Source organism: Zalophus californianus, chromosome 8, assembly GCF_009762305.2.
Source record: "Zalophus californianus isolate mZalCal1 chromosome 8, mZalCal1.pri.v2, whole genome shotgun sequence".
Lineage (NCBI taxonomy): Eukaryota > Metazoa > Chordata > Mammalia > Carnivora > Otariidae > Zalophus > Zalophus californianus.
Window position 1 is genome coordinate 124,925,719 of NC_045602.1, and position 16,779 is coordinate 124,942,497.

General features: G+C 48.8%; 1 protein-coding gene across 2 annotated transcripts in view; it reads left to right on the forward strand.

Annotated features, from left to right (window-relative positions):
* STK4 (serine/threonine kinase 4) overlaps positions 1 to 11,527 on the forward strand; it is a 92,112-nt gene extending 80,585 nt beyond the window's left edge. Inside the window, exon 11 of one of the 2 annotated variants that reach the window (XM_027621448.2) lies at positions 7,499 to 11,527. In XM_027621448.2, coding sequence (XP_027477249.1) covers positions 7,499 to 7,657 — 159 coding nt within the window. In that variant the 3' untranslated portion in view covers positions 7,658 to 11,527. Of the gene's footprint in view, positions 1 to 477; positions 550 to 7,498 lie in introns of those variants that run through there. The other variant, XM_027621450.1, reaches the window with a different exon arrangement.
* The last annotated feature ends 5,252 nt before the right edge of the window (positions 11,528 to 16,779 follow it).

Sequence of the window (16,779 nt, forward strand, 5' to 3'; positions counted from 1 at the left end):
GCCCTCCTCAGAGCTTGTGTCATTCCATCAGGAGCCTGCCTGGAGCCAAACTGCTTTGTTTTACCCCAGCTTAATTAAGGTCTGTGTTTCATTCCAGTCTTCTTGGTAAATATCTGAAATACATGCAGCCCTGTTTTCTTCGGTTGGAATTCTGAGAACAGTTCCATGGATTGATTTGAAGTAATCATAAACTCAAAATGGGATTAATACTAGGTTTTGCATTAGGAAGGTTTTACAAGGGGCTGATGGAAGCATAATTTGGCATGACCGTAATTTGAATCAGAGGAAATTTCCCATCAGAATTTTCACAGGATTCATTTAAGCAGCAAGATGTGTTGAAATTGAATGGCCTCATACTGACTTCACCCACAGAAGCTGTTATTTGATTGTCAGCTTGCTTGCTTGACTAACTTCTCACTCATCTGCTGAGAGATTACTGCATCCCCTGAGAATCTGACTAGAGTCTCCTCTCCCCAGTCTAGAATCTACTCCTGGATAGAGACAGTCACATCAAGAAAGGATGAGTATCTTTGATGGAACTAAATCAGTACCCTAGATGCTTTTGACTGCCCTTGGTGCATTTTCTCTATTGCATTTTTGCTGACCTTCTAGTGGCTGATGTTGAAGGTAAGGAATGGCATGTTGGTGGCATCATTCGACTCTATTAAGCTTCCTTGTCATCTTGCTAAATTCCAAAGGCGTGTTCTTTCCTCATTCTGGGCCACTATAAAAACATCACCTGTGACAGACAGGGCATCAGCCTGACTCACCTGTCCAGAAGGGATGATGTGTTTGAGAAATCCTGGTTGTAATACTGGATGCAGAATTAGGAGTGCACAAGCGTAATGTGTACAGAATTGAAGCTTGTCCTTAAACACTTTGGCAAGTCTCTCGGATGGTTTTCTGGGGACGTTGCACGACTCTGTTTGTATAATAGACTTCTAAGATGAGAGTTTCTAGCCACAGAGGAGCAGAACTTTGAACCCTGTACCTTGGGTATGGGCCAGACCCGTTTGTTCACTGTGGGCCTCGTTGCCAGGGTAGGATGAAGCTCTGCTATACATTTTCGTGTGTTTAGTTCAGCTTGACTCTGCTCATGCAAGACAGGCTCATTGTCACTCTAATTCCCGTGAGGTTATCACTTGTAATGAAACTTTAACCGGATCTCAGCTCTTCTCTGGGCTGTCTGATGCAGTGTAATGCAGAGTTTCGTAGTTGCTAAGGCTGTTTGAGAAGAAACCAGTTTCCATATATTCATGTATTCATAATGTTGGGAATCTGAGGGTTTTGCTGTGGTCTGGCCCCGAGGAAACAAGCCAGATTCATCCGATTCGGGGTTTCTCACACAGAGTTCACCGGAGGCCCTGCTGTGTGTGTGGTATGTGTCCTGCACCATATTGTGAGCTCATCGGGCTCAGTTCTTCTAGCAACAGAGCTACTGTTTATAGTACTTACACATTTTCCCCCTTTTCCAAAAAAGGATTTAAGGTGGTAGCTCCCACTTAACCACTTTCTTTCTGGTGTCCACCAGACACTATGTGATAAACTTTACCAACACCGCTAAACCTCACAAGCTCCCTGCTGGATAAATACTGCTGTCCTCCATTGAAAAACGAGGAAAGTGAGGCACATATTAGGTGACTTGCCCGAGGGCAGAGCTCCCATGGGACCCAGGTCCATGTGAGCCAGAGCCAGTGTTCTTGCCCCGAAACCTCGCTGCTTCTCCAGCACATGCTGCCTTTTACATTCACGTTGCCCAGCCGCGTTCCTGGCCCAGTAGAGCTGCCGGGAAAGTTGGTTGATTCGATTTGAATCATGTTTGGCAGCCTTGAATTGGGTCACTGCCCCTCAGCAGTGGTGCCTGGCACATAGCAGGCCCTTGCATAGTTTTACTTGAGGAAAGGCAGCGAAGTAGACAGTGTCATCCCCATTTTACAGATGAGGAAACCCGATCCCAGAGAGGTCAGGTGACTTGCCTGAAGTCACCCATCATAGCTCATGGTGGCATTTTTTAAATCGAGGGCCATCTGATGTATTTAATGTCAGCCGAATTTGTAGTTCTTCCAGTCTTCCCGGGTTTTTCACTAACACGGGCCTGTTTCCAGAAACCCTTAGGGGTGGTGGTTACAGTCTTTTCCAGTTCCTCGCTGTATCACTTTGAGCAAATTGCTTGCCCACTCTTATCCTCATTGACCTCATTTGTAAAAGGAGGACAAGAATAATATCAGATGGATTTATTTGTGCAGACACCTGCTTAGCTCAGTGCTGAACGCATGGCATATGCTCAAGTAATGAACGTACTGCCTCCATGTCTAAGTGTAGAATCCAGTAGTAGGACATCGTTGTATCCGGCTGAAACAGGGTGAGGCAGAAGTTCAGACTAAGAAAGTGCCCCCTCGAGGATACGGCACGTTTCCGGAGCACACCTTTGAAGAGAACTCTCACCTGCACGCATGCTGTCACCTTTGCTTGCTCAGACATCCGTGGCCAGACAGCAGGAGGGTGAAAGGTAATGGTGAGTGGGGTCGAGGTGTTCGTTAGAGAGTGTGTCTAGCCGCACGACATCAGCATGGTCAGATTGAGCCCATCCGTGTCCATCTACTCAAGGCTGACGTGTTGATTAGCATCCAGGTGGTCAGGGGATTCTAAATAACCATGGTTAAGGGCTTAGTTTAGTTTCTCCTCCCTTCTGTGACCTCTGTCAGGAAGAGGGCAGAAAATCCCTGTGCTTGGTCTATTCTCTTCAGCATAACCCACCTTCTTCATTAAGGAGCCTGTGGCTCTGGGCTTGGCATTTTGTCTTGTGCAGAAGGATCACGTTGTCGTCTTCTGATCATCTCGTTCTTTCCAAAGTAGTAGTTCTTTTTTGTCAGAATAAAAAATTAAAGTGGACAGACTTTTAGAGGTGACTAAGCCAGGGTTGGAGACCTGTTTCTTAATCAGTCAGTATCAAACACAGAAATGGGAATCAAGGGAGCAGACTTCCTTCAATTTCAAAAGAATGTTGAGAGGAATAGAAGCTCTTTGAAGGCAGGACTCTCTCCCTGGGTCCCCTCAGCACCTTACCCAGAGCCCTGCACGTGGTGGTGCTTGGGGAAGCTTGCTTCTTGGTTTCAGTGGCTTCCGTTATTATTTGACTGGAAATGAAGGGCAAATTATTCATTCCCTCAACCAATAAAATGCGTAGTGTAGTGAACAAGATAAAGTCACTGCCCTCATAGAACTTTCGTCCTAGTAAGAGACACAACAAGTAAAAGAAAAGAAATAAGAATGATTGATTACAAGGTGCCATGATCATTTTGAAGGAAGTATAGTAGGGACTGAGATCGAGAATGAGGGGAGGTGATCTTTCTAGAGAAGATGCTCAGGGAAGGCTTGCTCACATTCCCTGAGGGGTTGATCTGTGAGCTAAGGCCTAAAGGATAAGGAAGAACGGGGGACGAGCCATCTGGGCAGAAGGATCAGTCACTGGGTAGCCCTTGGGGCCGGAAAAAGTGTGGCTTGTTTGAGGATTTGAAGTAAAGGGTGGCTAGAGGGTCCTGAGCAAAGGGGAGAGTGGTAGGTGATGAAGCTCGAGGGGCCGGTGGGGCCAGAGATGGAAGGCCTTTGTAGCCCTGGTGTGTTGTTGGATTTTATTCTAAGTGCAGCAGGAAACATAGGGGGATGTGATCTGGTTCCTTTCTGTATTTTAAATTATGCTTGTCGCCGTGAGATGCTGGTGGCCTGGGCTGAGGGGTTGGATTTGAGTTACTCCCACGTTTTAGAGATGAGATCGAAGGATGGGATGTGGGCAGGGGGTGGTGAGGGGAAGGAAGAATCAGGGATGATTCTATGCCTGGCAGGATGGTGGTGCCCCTCCTGAGATGGGGAAGGCCGGGATGTGAGGAGAACAGGTTTGGGGGTGAGGGGAGGGTGGGACTCGAGAGTTTTGTTTTGGTCGGATTAAGGTGCTGGATTTCCATGAGCTGATCTGGGGCTGACATGTAAAGTAGGATCTGCCCCTGCATGTGTGAGCCTGGTGTTCAGAAGAGAATGCTGCTGTGGAGCCGTACGTGTGGGGGTCACAGTACAGAGAGGATGTGTAAATGCCAGGGGACAAATAAGGTCCCGAAAGGTGGTACTTCCTTCACTACTGTGAACAGCTCAAGCTCCCTGCACGGCCGGGCCAGGGTTGGCTCCTTCGGCAAGCTGGCTAGCAAAACCAGAGAACCACAGGTACTCCACTGCAAGATATCCGTTGGAAGTGTATTTTTGCCACCAAGGACCAGGAAGGTGAGAGGCTACTTTTGGCGCCACGGAACCATTCTCTGAGCTCGTTTTCAGAAAAATCCATATCTGGAGTGTGACCGAGGCATTAGCGGTGACTGGCCGGCTGTGTTCTAATGGGTCAGGTGTAACTTAAGCCCAAAGCCTTAGGGCAAGTAAATTAGTCCAAAGGTGGCGGTGGTAAAGCAGGGGTGCTTGTTGTTTCCAGATTAGACGGAGGGCAGAAGGGCTGCATAGAAATTGGATACTGAGAAGCCTTGACTAGAGACAGCAGTAACTGTGTGCGAGTTTTGCTCTGACAAAAACAAGGAAGAGGACGTAGAACCGTGCGTGGCAGACCGGAGGGGCCGCAGGAGACACTCGCACAGCTCCTTCAGTGAGCAGAACCCTCACCTGGAGAGCGGGTGTGAGCAGGTCGCGCACAGCCCTTTAACACGTGATTCCGACGCTCGCGATCCATGGGTCCTACGGAGAGAACCACTGAGTCTAACAAGACCTGAGGTCATTCGGCAGCCCTCTCTTACATGGGGGGAGACGGAGGCCTGGGGGGCGGGCAGGAGGGGCTGGTCTGAAGCTGCCGAACAAGCTGGAAAGCCAGGGCCGCCTCCCTGACCTTGAGGTCTTCATAGTGGACGCTTTGTCCTGATGGATGATGAAGAGTGAGTCTACCAACTCCCAGCTCCCCTTCCTTCGCTAAGGTTTTTCTTTCCTTTCCCCTTTCACTCTCTTGCATGAGAGTAATCTTCTGATTTATTGAGTTCATTCTCAGGTGTCTGTCTCGCCTCACTAAAATGTAATAAGCTTCACAAGGGCAGTGATTTTTGGTTTTTGGTTTTTGGTTTTTTTTTATCCTGTGTGCCTTGGGCAGTGCCTGGCCCATGGTAGGTGTTCAGTGCATATTTGATGGTTGGATGGATGAAAAATATTTTGTTAAACTATAAATAAGTTAACAGATGTGGGAAAATGCTGACCCTTCGGTATTGTTAGCCTGAAATAGAGTAGAATATTTTCGTTTTACTTGTTTGATTCTGACTTGGATCAGAGGTATAGGAACAATTTGTTTATGGGCGATTCATTAGAGACTTTTCAAAATATTAATAACAATAGTATTAATAGCAACAACAGCAGTTATTAATAACTGTGGTGATAACTACAGTTTATGCAAATTGCATACCATGTGAAGTTCCGCGCTGAGAACGTCATACCTGTTAACCCACCTGATCCTCATGAGAGCCCAAGAATGGCGGAACCGGGGTCTCTTCTCCAGGGGAGGCCACTGAGGCTCAGAAGTGAGGTCACTTGTCCAGGGTTGCACAGCCACTAGAGACGAACCATCTGGGATCCTAAAGATTAATACCCCAGCTACCAGTAACACTCAGTATTAGGTTTGGGGCAGTTTCTTTTCAGAGGAGGAACTGAAAAGGCTAAAAATGAGGCGAGCATTGCTCTCTGGAGAGTCCCCAGACTCCAGCTGGTCTGAAACCACAGGCTGGAAACAAGATGTGGTTTTATGAGCGCAGCTTTCCAGCATCCACCCCCCTCTCGGCTCTGCATTCCCACCTCACAAAGAGCCTTTCGTCTTGAACTGTTAGGCTTTTCTTGCTTCTCAGACCACCTCCCTGAAGCAGGCCAAGGCAAATTCCTGTGGCGACAGGGCACTAAACTATTCCTGGAGAGGCCATGGTAGTCCTTCCCTCTCGGTCGCACCCCACCCTGGAAAGGAAGGGTGGACAGAAAGAGGCTCCTTCACCCCCTTCTTACACCCGCTTCCCTGTTGAGGCCTCAGGAAGGAGCTGGAGGACACGGTGATTCCATAAATCTCTCCGAAGACTTGAGTGAGCCTTTGAGTTCTTGGAACACTGCACCTATTAGACTGGTTGTAAACGCACAGAATTAATCACCACCTGCTGTGGATAATGGGGGCTTTCATTCCCTCCCCTGCCAGCCAGGACCGGCCTTGCTTGGACTCAGTGACACTCCGTACATACAGCAGTGAAACCACTTACCCCACAGCGGCGGACACAGGGCGGACATGAGCGCACTCCCGGGCTCTGGTATATAGAGAGAGGGTTGTGACGTGCACCGCCTGCTTTAAGCACACGGTGCACCAGGCACTGTGCCAACATCTTTACAGCCACGATCACATTTAATTCTTATGTTAAGCCTGATGAGGCATGGGTGTCCCATTTCCACAGGGGAGAACCACCTGGAGAGAGATAGGTGACTTGCCAGAGTCTCAGCATTTGCAAGAGGCAGAGCCATGTTTGAACTACAGATGGAGTTGGTTCTCAAAACTGGGCTTTGCGAGTCTGCTCTTCTGTGATACCAGTTAAGAGCGTGAAGTCTGGAGCCTCACCGCCTGGGTCTGAATATTGATTCTGCCACTTACTTGCCACGAAACACTGGGCAAGTTACTTCCCCGCCTTCTTCCTTGGCTTGTTCATCTATAACATGGGGATGATAGTATATGCACATCATAGGGTTGTTGCCAGGATTAAATGAATGGGTGTATGGAGAGCACGGAGCGGTTGGCACATAGAAAGCACTATATAAGTACTAGCTTTTATTATTCGTTTATATATTAAGTCTTGTTGTTCCCTCTGGATGATGGAAACTTAATCTCAGAGGTTTCCAACTATCCCTGCCACTCCACGCCCAAGGCTTGTGTCTCTATTCTTAAGACACTTGTGTGTGAAGCACTTCGAGGGGTGCCTGGTGTATGATTAGCACCTGATAAGTGTTAATGATGATCACTATGGCAGTGCCTAAGACATTTCGGGGGCGGGGGAGCATCTGCTCCTCAGTGAGCATCCACTCTCCCTGGTGCGGGATCCAGAAAGAGACACGGTCACCATCCAGAGGCTCATCTGAAGGGTAGGACAAGAATTAGGGGCAAGCATTATTTTGCGTACCCCAAGTGGCTGTTATTTTAATGCCCTAACAATGCATCGATATGTAATTCATTGAAAAGATAGGGGTGAAAGTATTATTGGTTAAGTTCTTGGTCAAGGTGGAGTAAATCAAAGAGATTAGCGCTGAGAACTTGTCCAGGGATAAATTATCTTCATAGAGCTTGGGGCATGCCGTTAGTGAATGAATTGTCACTTTCCAACCACTGCCACCCCAGACTCTGGGAAGACCCTTCCCTTCTGGGTGCCCGGACAGGCTCGGCGTCTCGGCTGTTCTGCGCTGACCTGGGCTTTGTCATGACCGTACTTTCCACTTCTTCTAGCTTAAGAGTTGGACAGTGGAGGACCTTCAGAAGAGGCTCCTGGCCCTCGACCCCATGATGGAGCAAGAGATTGAAGAGATCCGGCAGAAGTACCAGTCCAAGAGGCAGCCGATCCTGGACGCCATTGAGGCTAAGAAGCGGCGGCAACAGAACTTCTGAGGGAGGCCTGGAGCACCCGCCCGCACGCCAGCCGTGGGTGAACTCGGGCTGCTCGCCGCTCGGGCTCGGTAGCCGACACCCCTGCCCCGTCATTTCTCCACAGCACCTTCACCTCCGTGAGCTCAGGAAGTGCGCCAGTGGGAAGGGCTGCCTGTCATCAGCGTGCCACCTTGTGTGTGTATTTCAGTTGGTCAGTTATATTATTTCAAAGGATTCATATCGGCGCTTCTAAACTCAGAGTTTTAAACCCCAGGAACAGAAACTCCAGGATGAGTGATAGCTGGGAAAGTGTTACATGTTGTCTTGTCTTTCTTCTCCCAATAGCTTTCGATTGTTCTTTCCGGAAGACTTTTTAAAAATATATAAATATGCACATATATATAAATTATAACGGGATTCCCCACTGAGTGTGGTGGCATCTCTGTACAGGTACAGTTTTAAACAGTTGGCCTCTTTTCTGTAAGATTATGGTACTGTGGGGCAGGGGGGCAGGGGGCGCCGGGAGGCTGTTGGGGTCACTCTGCTCCCAGGACCCAACCTCACCCTTCTGCAGGGCTGCATTTAAAAATTAGGTTTGGGCCAGTTCTTCCCCATGGTTTCTGCCTTGTGTGGGTCATGTCTGGCTTCTGGAGCTGTGGACCATGTCCAAGGGAAAGCCTTGAGAATTTGTGTTTACTTCTTGAGTCCCAGGAGAAGCCTGGCATCCTCTTTGCAAACTGCCCCTCGTGGCTTCAATGCCTTCCATCCATCTGCACTCTCCCAACCACCTAGAGTCACAGCACAGTTACTGCCCAGTGCCTTAAGAGGAGACGTGACCCAGTGCGGGGACAGTCCTGCCAGGACCTCTCCACACACACAGGGCTGTGTGCAGTCCGCAGAACGCAGAAGGGAAAGTGTGTCCAGAGTTCTCGTTGTTCACGCGAAGATCGCACAGGGGCATTTTGCTCCGCCTTCTTCACAGACAGGGGTAGAGGGCATTGCTTTTGTGATCACATTCCAATATGTGACTGTTTTCTTTTTGCTTTTACTGCCGAGGGATCTGGAAAGGATACATGAATATCAGACTGAGATCTCTTCCCCAGGAGGCTCCGTGCAGGCCCACAGAATGCTAGAGCTGGAAGGGGCCCTAAGGCATCGTCTGGCCTGACTGAGGCTCGGAGAGGGGAAGTGACAGGGTGACCAAATCACAAAGCAAGTTGAGGTAGGGGCTGGGACGGGACCAGAGCTCCTCGCTCCTGGGCCACTGATCCAAGCATTCCTTTCCCCGAGGGGAGAAACCTGTGTCCATTTGGGTCAGGTTGTCCCAAGGACCCTACCGAGGGAAGCTTGCTTGGGCTTGGTCTCTTCCGTGGATGACCGTGGTGGGGCCCCCCGGGGAGCCAGGTGGCTCAGGCTCGGCCAGTCTGCGACTCTGCGGCCTCTGGCAGACAACGGACAGTGCCATGCAGGCGATCTCGGGCGTCAGGCAGATCAGAGGGCTTCCCAAACCACAACACTGAGCCATCCCTCTGCAGCATGATGTGTGGTCACACAGCAAAGAGGAGACAGTGAGGAAAGGCAAATGTCTGCTTATTTTTTTATATCTCTTCCCCTTAGGTGGGGGAGTCCTGATTCAGCTGCACCTAAAGATAGGGTAATTTGACTCCATAATTGCTTTTGCTTCCCAAACCTGAAAATCGATGGAATGGCAGGGCATGTTCCTCTTCTCTGGCCAGATTCTGTTCTTTGCAATTAAAGCCAGTTTTTAAAGATGTAAGAGGCAATGGTTGGTCTGCAGGGTTTGGCCAGTTAGGCAGTTATGTGGCAGATACAGAGAACAGATGACACTTGGGGGATCCCACTAGAAGAATCAATGGCAGCTAGCATTCGTTGACCACTTAATATATGCCAGGCACTGAGCTAGGTGGGCTTTTTATAGATCCGAACTTCACAATAACCCCGTAAGTTAAGTACTTGATCTCCACTTCATAGGTGAAGGAGTAAGTTCAGAGAGAGAAAGGCAATGTATCTCCCAAGGCAACATGGCTAGTAAGCGGCAGAATCAGGATTCATAGCATCACCATGTGGGACCAGTATTCACAGGGAACAGGAAAATCACAAGTCTTTAAAGTGAAGTGACCACCTTTTCTTGCAGAGAATAGATAACTCCAACTGGCAGTTTTAGGTTGGAAAACGGCTGAGTTAGTCAAGTCTGACAGCCGGGTGAGTCTCACCAACCTAGCATGGAGGGTGCATTCCCCCACACCATCTGCTGTGCTCGCGAACAGGCCTGCCTCAGCCTCTTCCATTTTAGAAAGGACTTTGTACTTGGCCAGACAGGAGGGGAAGTGCCCATTTCTTCCTTCCTAAGCTAGATCCAAGTAAAAGAAGATTTCAGTTTTTCCCCATAAATATTCTTGGGTCATGAATCTTGATCCGGAGTGTATTCTGTTCCAGGCATGTGTGCACCCCACCATGCTGGCCCAGCACAGACCACTGTTCCCCAGTCTGGCTGGACAGACCCTCTGGCCAGGAGTCAGTTTCTTTGGACCAGGTCCGTGTCCTGGCCCGGTGGATTTGTTTCCTGGTGATGCAAAGGCAGAGGGCCGGTCCTCATTTTCCCCGTGAGCACTCACTTCAGGGTAGGTCAGCGTGCTTTCCTTGAGCCCTGAGCTTCAGCATCTGTGACTCGAGCTCCCAGGGAACTCTGTGGCCTTCACCTCTTCTCTCCTTTTAAGAAACAATGACCCACACCCAATTGTATCTTTAAAAAATCTCAAATTCTCTAAGGATATCTTGATTGCTTCTTCATCAGTAATTTTGAAGCAAATTTCTATTTTTCCTTTGTCCCTTCTCCCAGCCACCAGCTGGATGGATGGATAGATGGATGAATGCAGGTTGGGCTGGCTGGCTGGCTGGCTAGGTAGGTAGGTAGGTAGGTAGATAGGACCAATACTCTGAAGCAACTTAAGAGCTGTAACCTTGAATCCCTGAGACTGTATATTCTGACCCAGAAAACAATTATTTAGCACCTGCCAGATGCCAGAGACTTATTATACCATTTAAATTTCAGTAGCTTTTACCAATATCAGAAATGAGAGAAGTGACATCATTATAGCTCCTACAGATATTAAAAGGCTAAGAACAATGTCATGAACAACTTTATGCTAATAAATTCAACCACTTAAACAAAATGGACAAATTCCCTGAAAGATACAAAACACCAAAGCTCACTCCATAGATCATCTAAATAGCCCTATATCTATTAAAACTTAAAGGTGTTATGGTCCTCATTTTACAGATAAGGAAACTGAGGCTCAGAGAGGTGAAGTCTGTTGCTCAAGGTCATGCAGCTCAAATATGGCGGAGCTCAGATTCCAATGCAGGTCTTCTGATTCTGATTCCAGTGCCCTTTCTAGCAAACCACATTGCCTCTAAAGATTGCAACTCCTCAGCCTCTCACCCCATCCTTTCTTACACACTGTGTGTTTTCATCAGGATTGTATTCATTGTATTTAGACTCCATGTTCTTTTTTGTGTTTGGGGGAAAAAGAATCTCTTCCACCAGCTTGCACTCGAACCAACTTGGAAAAAGCTTAAATGCTGTTGCTGATGTGTACAGCTTAAAAATGTGAAGTTTGTAGCTTTAACTTTTTGTAATAAAAACTAATAACACTGGCTTAAGTGCTGACTTGAAATGCTATTTTATAAAGTTTGGATGTAAATAATCGAGGTCAGCAGTTTGTATATGTATGAGACATAGCTTCCTCCCTGCACCCCCTTTTTTTAATTTGAGGTGCTTCTTGTGTGCTTTTATGTTAGAATTATTGTTCTCCCTACTTCCCACACATTGCCACCTTTGTTTTAAATAAACTGTCCTTTGGAACACAAGACTTTCTTCTTTTTAAAAATGAGACCTTCCATCTGTAGCCTGGATAGTGGTGTTGTGAACCTCTGTGATATTCTCTCTGTGGTGTGTTTATTCCAGAATCCAAAGCGGGGGGAGAAGGGGGCAGGGTAGGGAGAAGACTTTGTTGGGTGCCTGCTGTGTGCCAGGTCCTGAGCTGGTTGGCAGGGTTATAAAGATGACCAGACGCAGTTCTTGCAGACCCGGATGGGGAGTCGGTCAAGCATGAGCGCCCGTGGAGACACCGCAGTAGACGGAAGTGCACCAAGCGCGGACACAGGAGGAGGGAGTGACAATCAGTTCTGCCGGGGGGTCCCACAAAGCTTTTCTGGAGGAGGTAATACATCCTGAACTTTAAAATGAGCAAGAGATGGCCAGGTCAAGAAAGGGCAAGAAGTGAGAGAGCGACCAGCCTCTGCAGAGGGTCTGGTGGGAGAGTCTGGATGCAGGGTCATCTCGGCATCCTTCATCCCGCTCTGTTGTTGCAGGAAGCGGGGCCACGTGCAGCCCAGCATTCAGAGGGGAGCTGCCCTTGTACGGCCCGTCCTTGTCCAGAAATACTTCCCTCACCTGACCTTGGGTTCTCTTAAAGTTTACTCCAGAGCAGGGAAGGAATAGAGTTACACCTAAATTTAAGTGTGAGTCTCTTGAGTCAAACTGCTCTTCAGTATTTAATATAATAGTCCCACTGGCTATGTGCATAACTGTCATGCTATTCTGTCAGCCTTTCTGGGAGTGGGGGTGATGTGTGTTTCTTGTTGCCTAATTTACTCACCTCACTCCCTGAAATACCATGTCTTCCTTCCATGTGACCAGCGTTGATGACAGATGTTCCCTGTTGCTCAGACTGAGAACCTGGGGCCAAAAGGAGGGGAGGAGAGATGAAGTAAATTCCCATTTCCTAAGCACTTACTACAAGTCAGACGCATGGCAGAGCCTTTTAGATGGTTTCATCTTTTTTTTTTTTTTAAAGATTTTATTTATTTATTTGTGAGAGAGAGAATGAGAGACAGAGAGCATGAGAGGGAAGAGGGTCAGAGGGAGAGGCAGACCCCCTGCTGAGCAGGGAGCCCGATGTGGGACTCGATCCCAGGACTCCAGGATCATGACCTGAGCCGAAGGCAGTCGCTTAACCAACTGAGCCACCCAGGCGCCCTGGTTTCATCTTTTTTGCACAGACTCTGAAGTATCTAGTACTGCACCTTTCTGGAGATACGTGATTCTCCTAGTGTGCAGTATGGCCCGCTGGGGAGTATTCTGGAAGTGCGTCAGAGTGGTTTTGTGGTGACCATGATCTCAGGGTCCGGTCAGCATTTAAGGGGCAGAGGCAGGGATGCTAGATGTCCTGCAGTGCATTCTGGGACAGCCCTGCCCCTGCTCAGCCCCACATTCAAATCCTGCTGGACGTTTATGTTGGTGAGAAACTTGTTTATTAACACCTGATGCTAAATCAAAGCCCATTTACATTAAACATACGTACTCTGTACAAGGTTTTACTCTCAATCTTCCAAGAACGAACTATGTGGAATGAAGAGACACTTGAGGTTTGCTTTGTTGGGAGCTTTCCCAAGAGTTGCTGACCACATGCGGCAGCAGCGCTGGCAATATCTGAGTTGCGGGTGCAAGACAACTTACCGAGATCGGTTTAGATTTGTGGCTGTCACACTCACAGCGAGTCTGTGTCGCATGTAATGAATAAATGATCATTTCAGAGAAGGAGGAAGTGCCACGAAGAAAATAAAACAGGAATGAGATTGTGAGCAATATGTGCGCATGTGTGTGAGTGTGCATGTGTGCGTGCACACACGCGCGCAGGCAGAGGCAGCTTTATATAGTGATCCAGGCAGGTCTCTGAAGAGACAGCTTTGGAGGGGAGACCGGAATGACCCGAAGGAGCCAGCCAGGCGGAACATGTGGACCGTGTACATTCCAAGCTGAAGGCGCGGCAAGAACAAAGGCCCCGAGGCAAGGACAGAAGTGTGATCTGTCGGAAGGATGACCTCCGTGCCTGGAACACGGAGCACAAAGGAGAGAGTCGGTGGCAGTGAGATGGGAGGAGTGAGTGAAGATGAGCACGTAGAGCCTTGTGGCCTACGGGAAGGGGTCTGGGTGTCATTCCTGGTGAGACAGAAGCATCAGAGGGAAACCACTCCGACCTGTGCCATGTAAGGGGTGCTCACTCTCAGCCAGCATGCTGCCTTACAGACAATGTAGCTGAGACCCAAGTTCTGGCCATGTCTAGTCTGGACTCAAACCCAGACTTCTTGAACCCACTATTCGTGCTGAGACCCCAACTGTGGCCTCAAGTACAAGAGTGACCCTGGTTTGTGATCTCTACACATGCGGACTACTTGCTTTCCTCTGCTCAGGGTTGCTTTACCATTCCCAAAGAAAACCAAAGCTTTGCTGGCTTTCTGTTTCCTTCATATGCATTTCCAGTGTTCTTTCCGGCATTTATTATGCCAGGCATTTTCACGTATGTTACCTCACTTGAACTTGGCACCAACACTCTGAAGTGTAGGTGTCATTATATCAAGACAAGAAACGGGCTCAGAGAGGCAAAGAAACCCAACCAAGACCACACAGCTTATAAGTAGCTGGGATTCAAGCACAAGTCCATCTGGCCTCAGGGCCCGTAGTCTTTCCTCTACGCCACGTCATGTCACTCACGTTCTCCCATCCATGGCCTCATAGACCCGACCCTTCGCCACAGTGGAGTGATCCAGCAACCTCATCTGGAACTGGGCCAGACTGCTCCCCTGACGCACTTTTCAACCTGGAACTGGGAAGTTCTCTGGTGGAGGCACCACAAGATACGGAGCTGGATGTTGTCTGCCACGTGCTACAGATTCAGCCAATGTCTGTAGTAACTCCCTGCCTGAGAATGAAGGCAACGCAGGAATGCAGTACCGAGGGGGCAGCAGGGGTAGGAGACCTGGTGACCTCAGCTGAGCCTCTGGACCCACTGTGTTGGGTTTCTGTCGCTTGTAACGGAAGGATTTCTTACCCATCCAAGAAGGTAGGACAGGATGGGGGCTGGGGAGGGCTTTGGATCCCAGCCTGAGTGGAGGATGGAGGTCGACCCTGAGACATGCTTCTTGGAGACCAAAGGTCCAATCCAGGGTCAGGCACCTGGTAAGTGGCGGGGCCAATGTCGGAACCCAGGCCTGAGTCCGGGAGCAAGGTGCATGTAGTTCCCACCCTTGAACTCCTGACTTTCCTGAAGGTTCTGAACCCACTCCTTTTGAACAGGTTGATCACCAGTCTGCATCTGCCCTTATCTTCCTCTTCTTTTCTAGCGGAAAAGATTCTGAAAGACACTGTCCCTTTCATCTCAAAAGCTCCTGCCTTACAAGATTAGCTTTGCAACTTACTGAATTTCCTGGAGAACTCCTTCCACACTCAGGCTCAGGGCCTGGCTGGCCTGGAATAGGAGGTCTGGTAGTCATCAAGGACCATCCCATGGAGCCAGCACCTGAGGGCTGTGTCCAGAGCATGAGGAGCAATTCATAATAGGACCCCCCACTTCAGAGCCATTTCCTTCAGGGGCACCTGGGGAGCTCAGTTCGCCGCACAGAGCGGGAAGAGTGGGACACAGTGCCCGCTGAGTACAGCCCCGTATTAGGAGGCGTGAGCTTGGATCCCTGATGCACCACTTTCTGATCATCCCACTGTGGGCCACAGTTTCCTCAGCTGTCCAAAAATGGTAATTCTCTTTCACTGTTGCCATCGTGAGAAGTATATGAGATAATGGGCGTGAAACCACACTGTAAACTGTAGAGTGCCACAGGTGTGTGAAGGGGGGTTGTTATTATTAGTTGATAGGTCATCTTTACTCTTGGGAGCCTCAAGAAGTACCTCAGGAGGCAACCAGATTCTCTTCACCCCCATTCTCCAATATGAACACTCTACTTGGCCCTTATTTAAGCTAAAAATCTTACTCTTCATAGAGACTCAGGTATGACCTTGGACCTCCATTTTTTGATCAATAATGTGGGCCTGGGGAGGGAGAAGATCTTAAATTGGATCCTCCCTGAGGAACATTATGTCTCACTGACCAGGGAAGTCCACACCCCAAGTTCATTGCCAACAGGAGAAACCACCACAGACATCACATCCCAGAGCTGTGAACGACCTGAGCTGTCCCATGTACCCTCCAGGCCAGTGCCCCAATTACTCCTGAACACCTCTGGACATCATCTCTCCATTTTACAGAAGATGAAACTGAGGCCCAAGGGAGCAAGGGGGATGACCATGGGATCTGTCCAGCACCCCCTTCCTCTTCTAGAAACTGCTCGATTCCCACACCAGCCAGGAGTTCACATGGTGGCTACCACGTTCTCATAGATCCAACCCTTTGCCACAGTGGAGTGATCCAGCAACCTCATCTGGAACTGGGCCAGTCAGCTCCCCTGACGCATTTTTCAACCTGGAACTGGGAAGGAGTTCTCTGGTGGAGGCACCACAAGATATGGAGCTAGATGTTGTCTGCCATGTGATACAGATTCAGCCAATGTCTGTCTATCTGTCGCATTCCTGGTTTCTGTTGTTGCCGGAGCCAAGCCACCTAGCAACCATTCCCACTTGGTGGTATTATAATAGATATTTGTTGGTTTTGCCCACCCAGGATCCCTTTCCCTTATTTTAATGAAAGCACCCCACTTGTTCTTCAGGAAACTATGCCTCCACCATCTGTGTCCTGGGGAGACCATCTGTGGGAGTTCCTCCATCCTTCCCCCAGCAATGGAGTAGGCACATGACCCAAACTAGTCCAGCTAGACTCAGGTCTTTGGGAATTTTTAGCTAGAGCAGAGTGTTGTCACTCAGGTGTTTTAATTGCAGGACCCCTAACAAGGTGGTTCATGGGCTCTAAGTACCTCCATCCCCATGTTGCCCTTATTCCTATCTTTCTCAAAGCCTAGTTGTTTAATTTGACTTTGACCTGATCTAGTATCTATCCCATTCCGCCATTTTTTGCTTAAGTTTTCCAGAGTTGGATTCTCTGGTTTGTAACCAAAGACTCCTAACTCCTAGAGAAATTGGAAGTAGAATGGAGTGCTACTCCACATCCTTCAGGAAGTGTGGGGTATTAAAAAAGATTGGGCTTTCCTGGGGCAAAACAGTGAGGTTGCTGTCGTGCCCCAGCCCTGGAGAGCAGTCCATGGGATGCCGCGGCAGAAGGCTACTTCCTGTATTACTTGGTATCATCTGCGCCACTGAGAATGTGGCTCTCAGA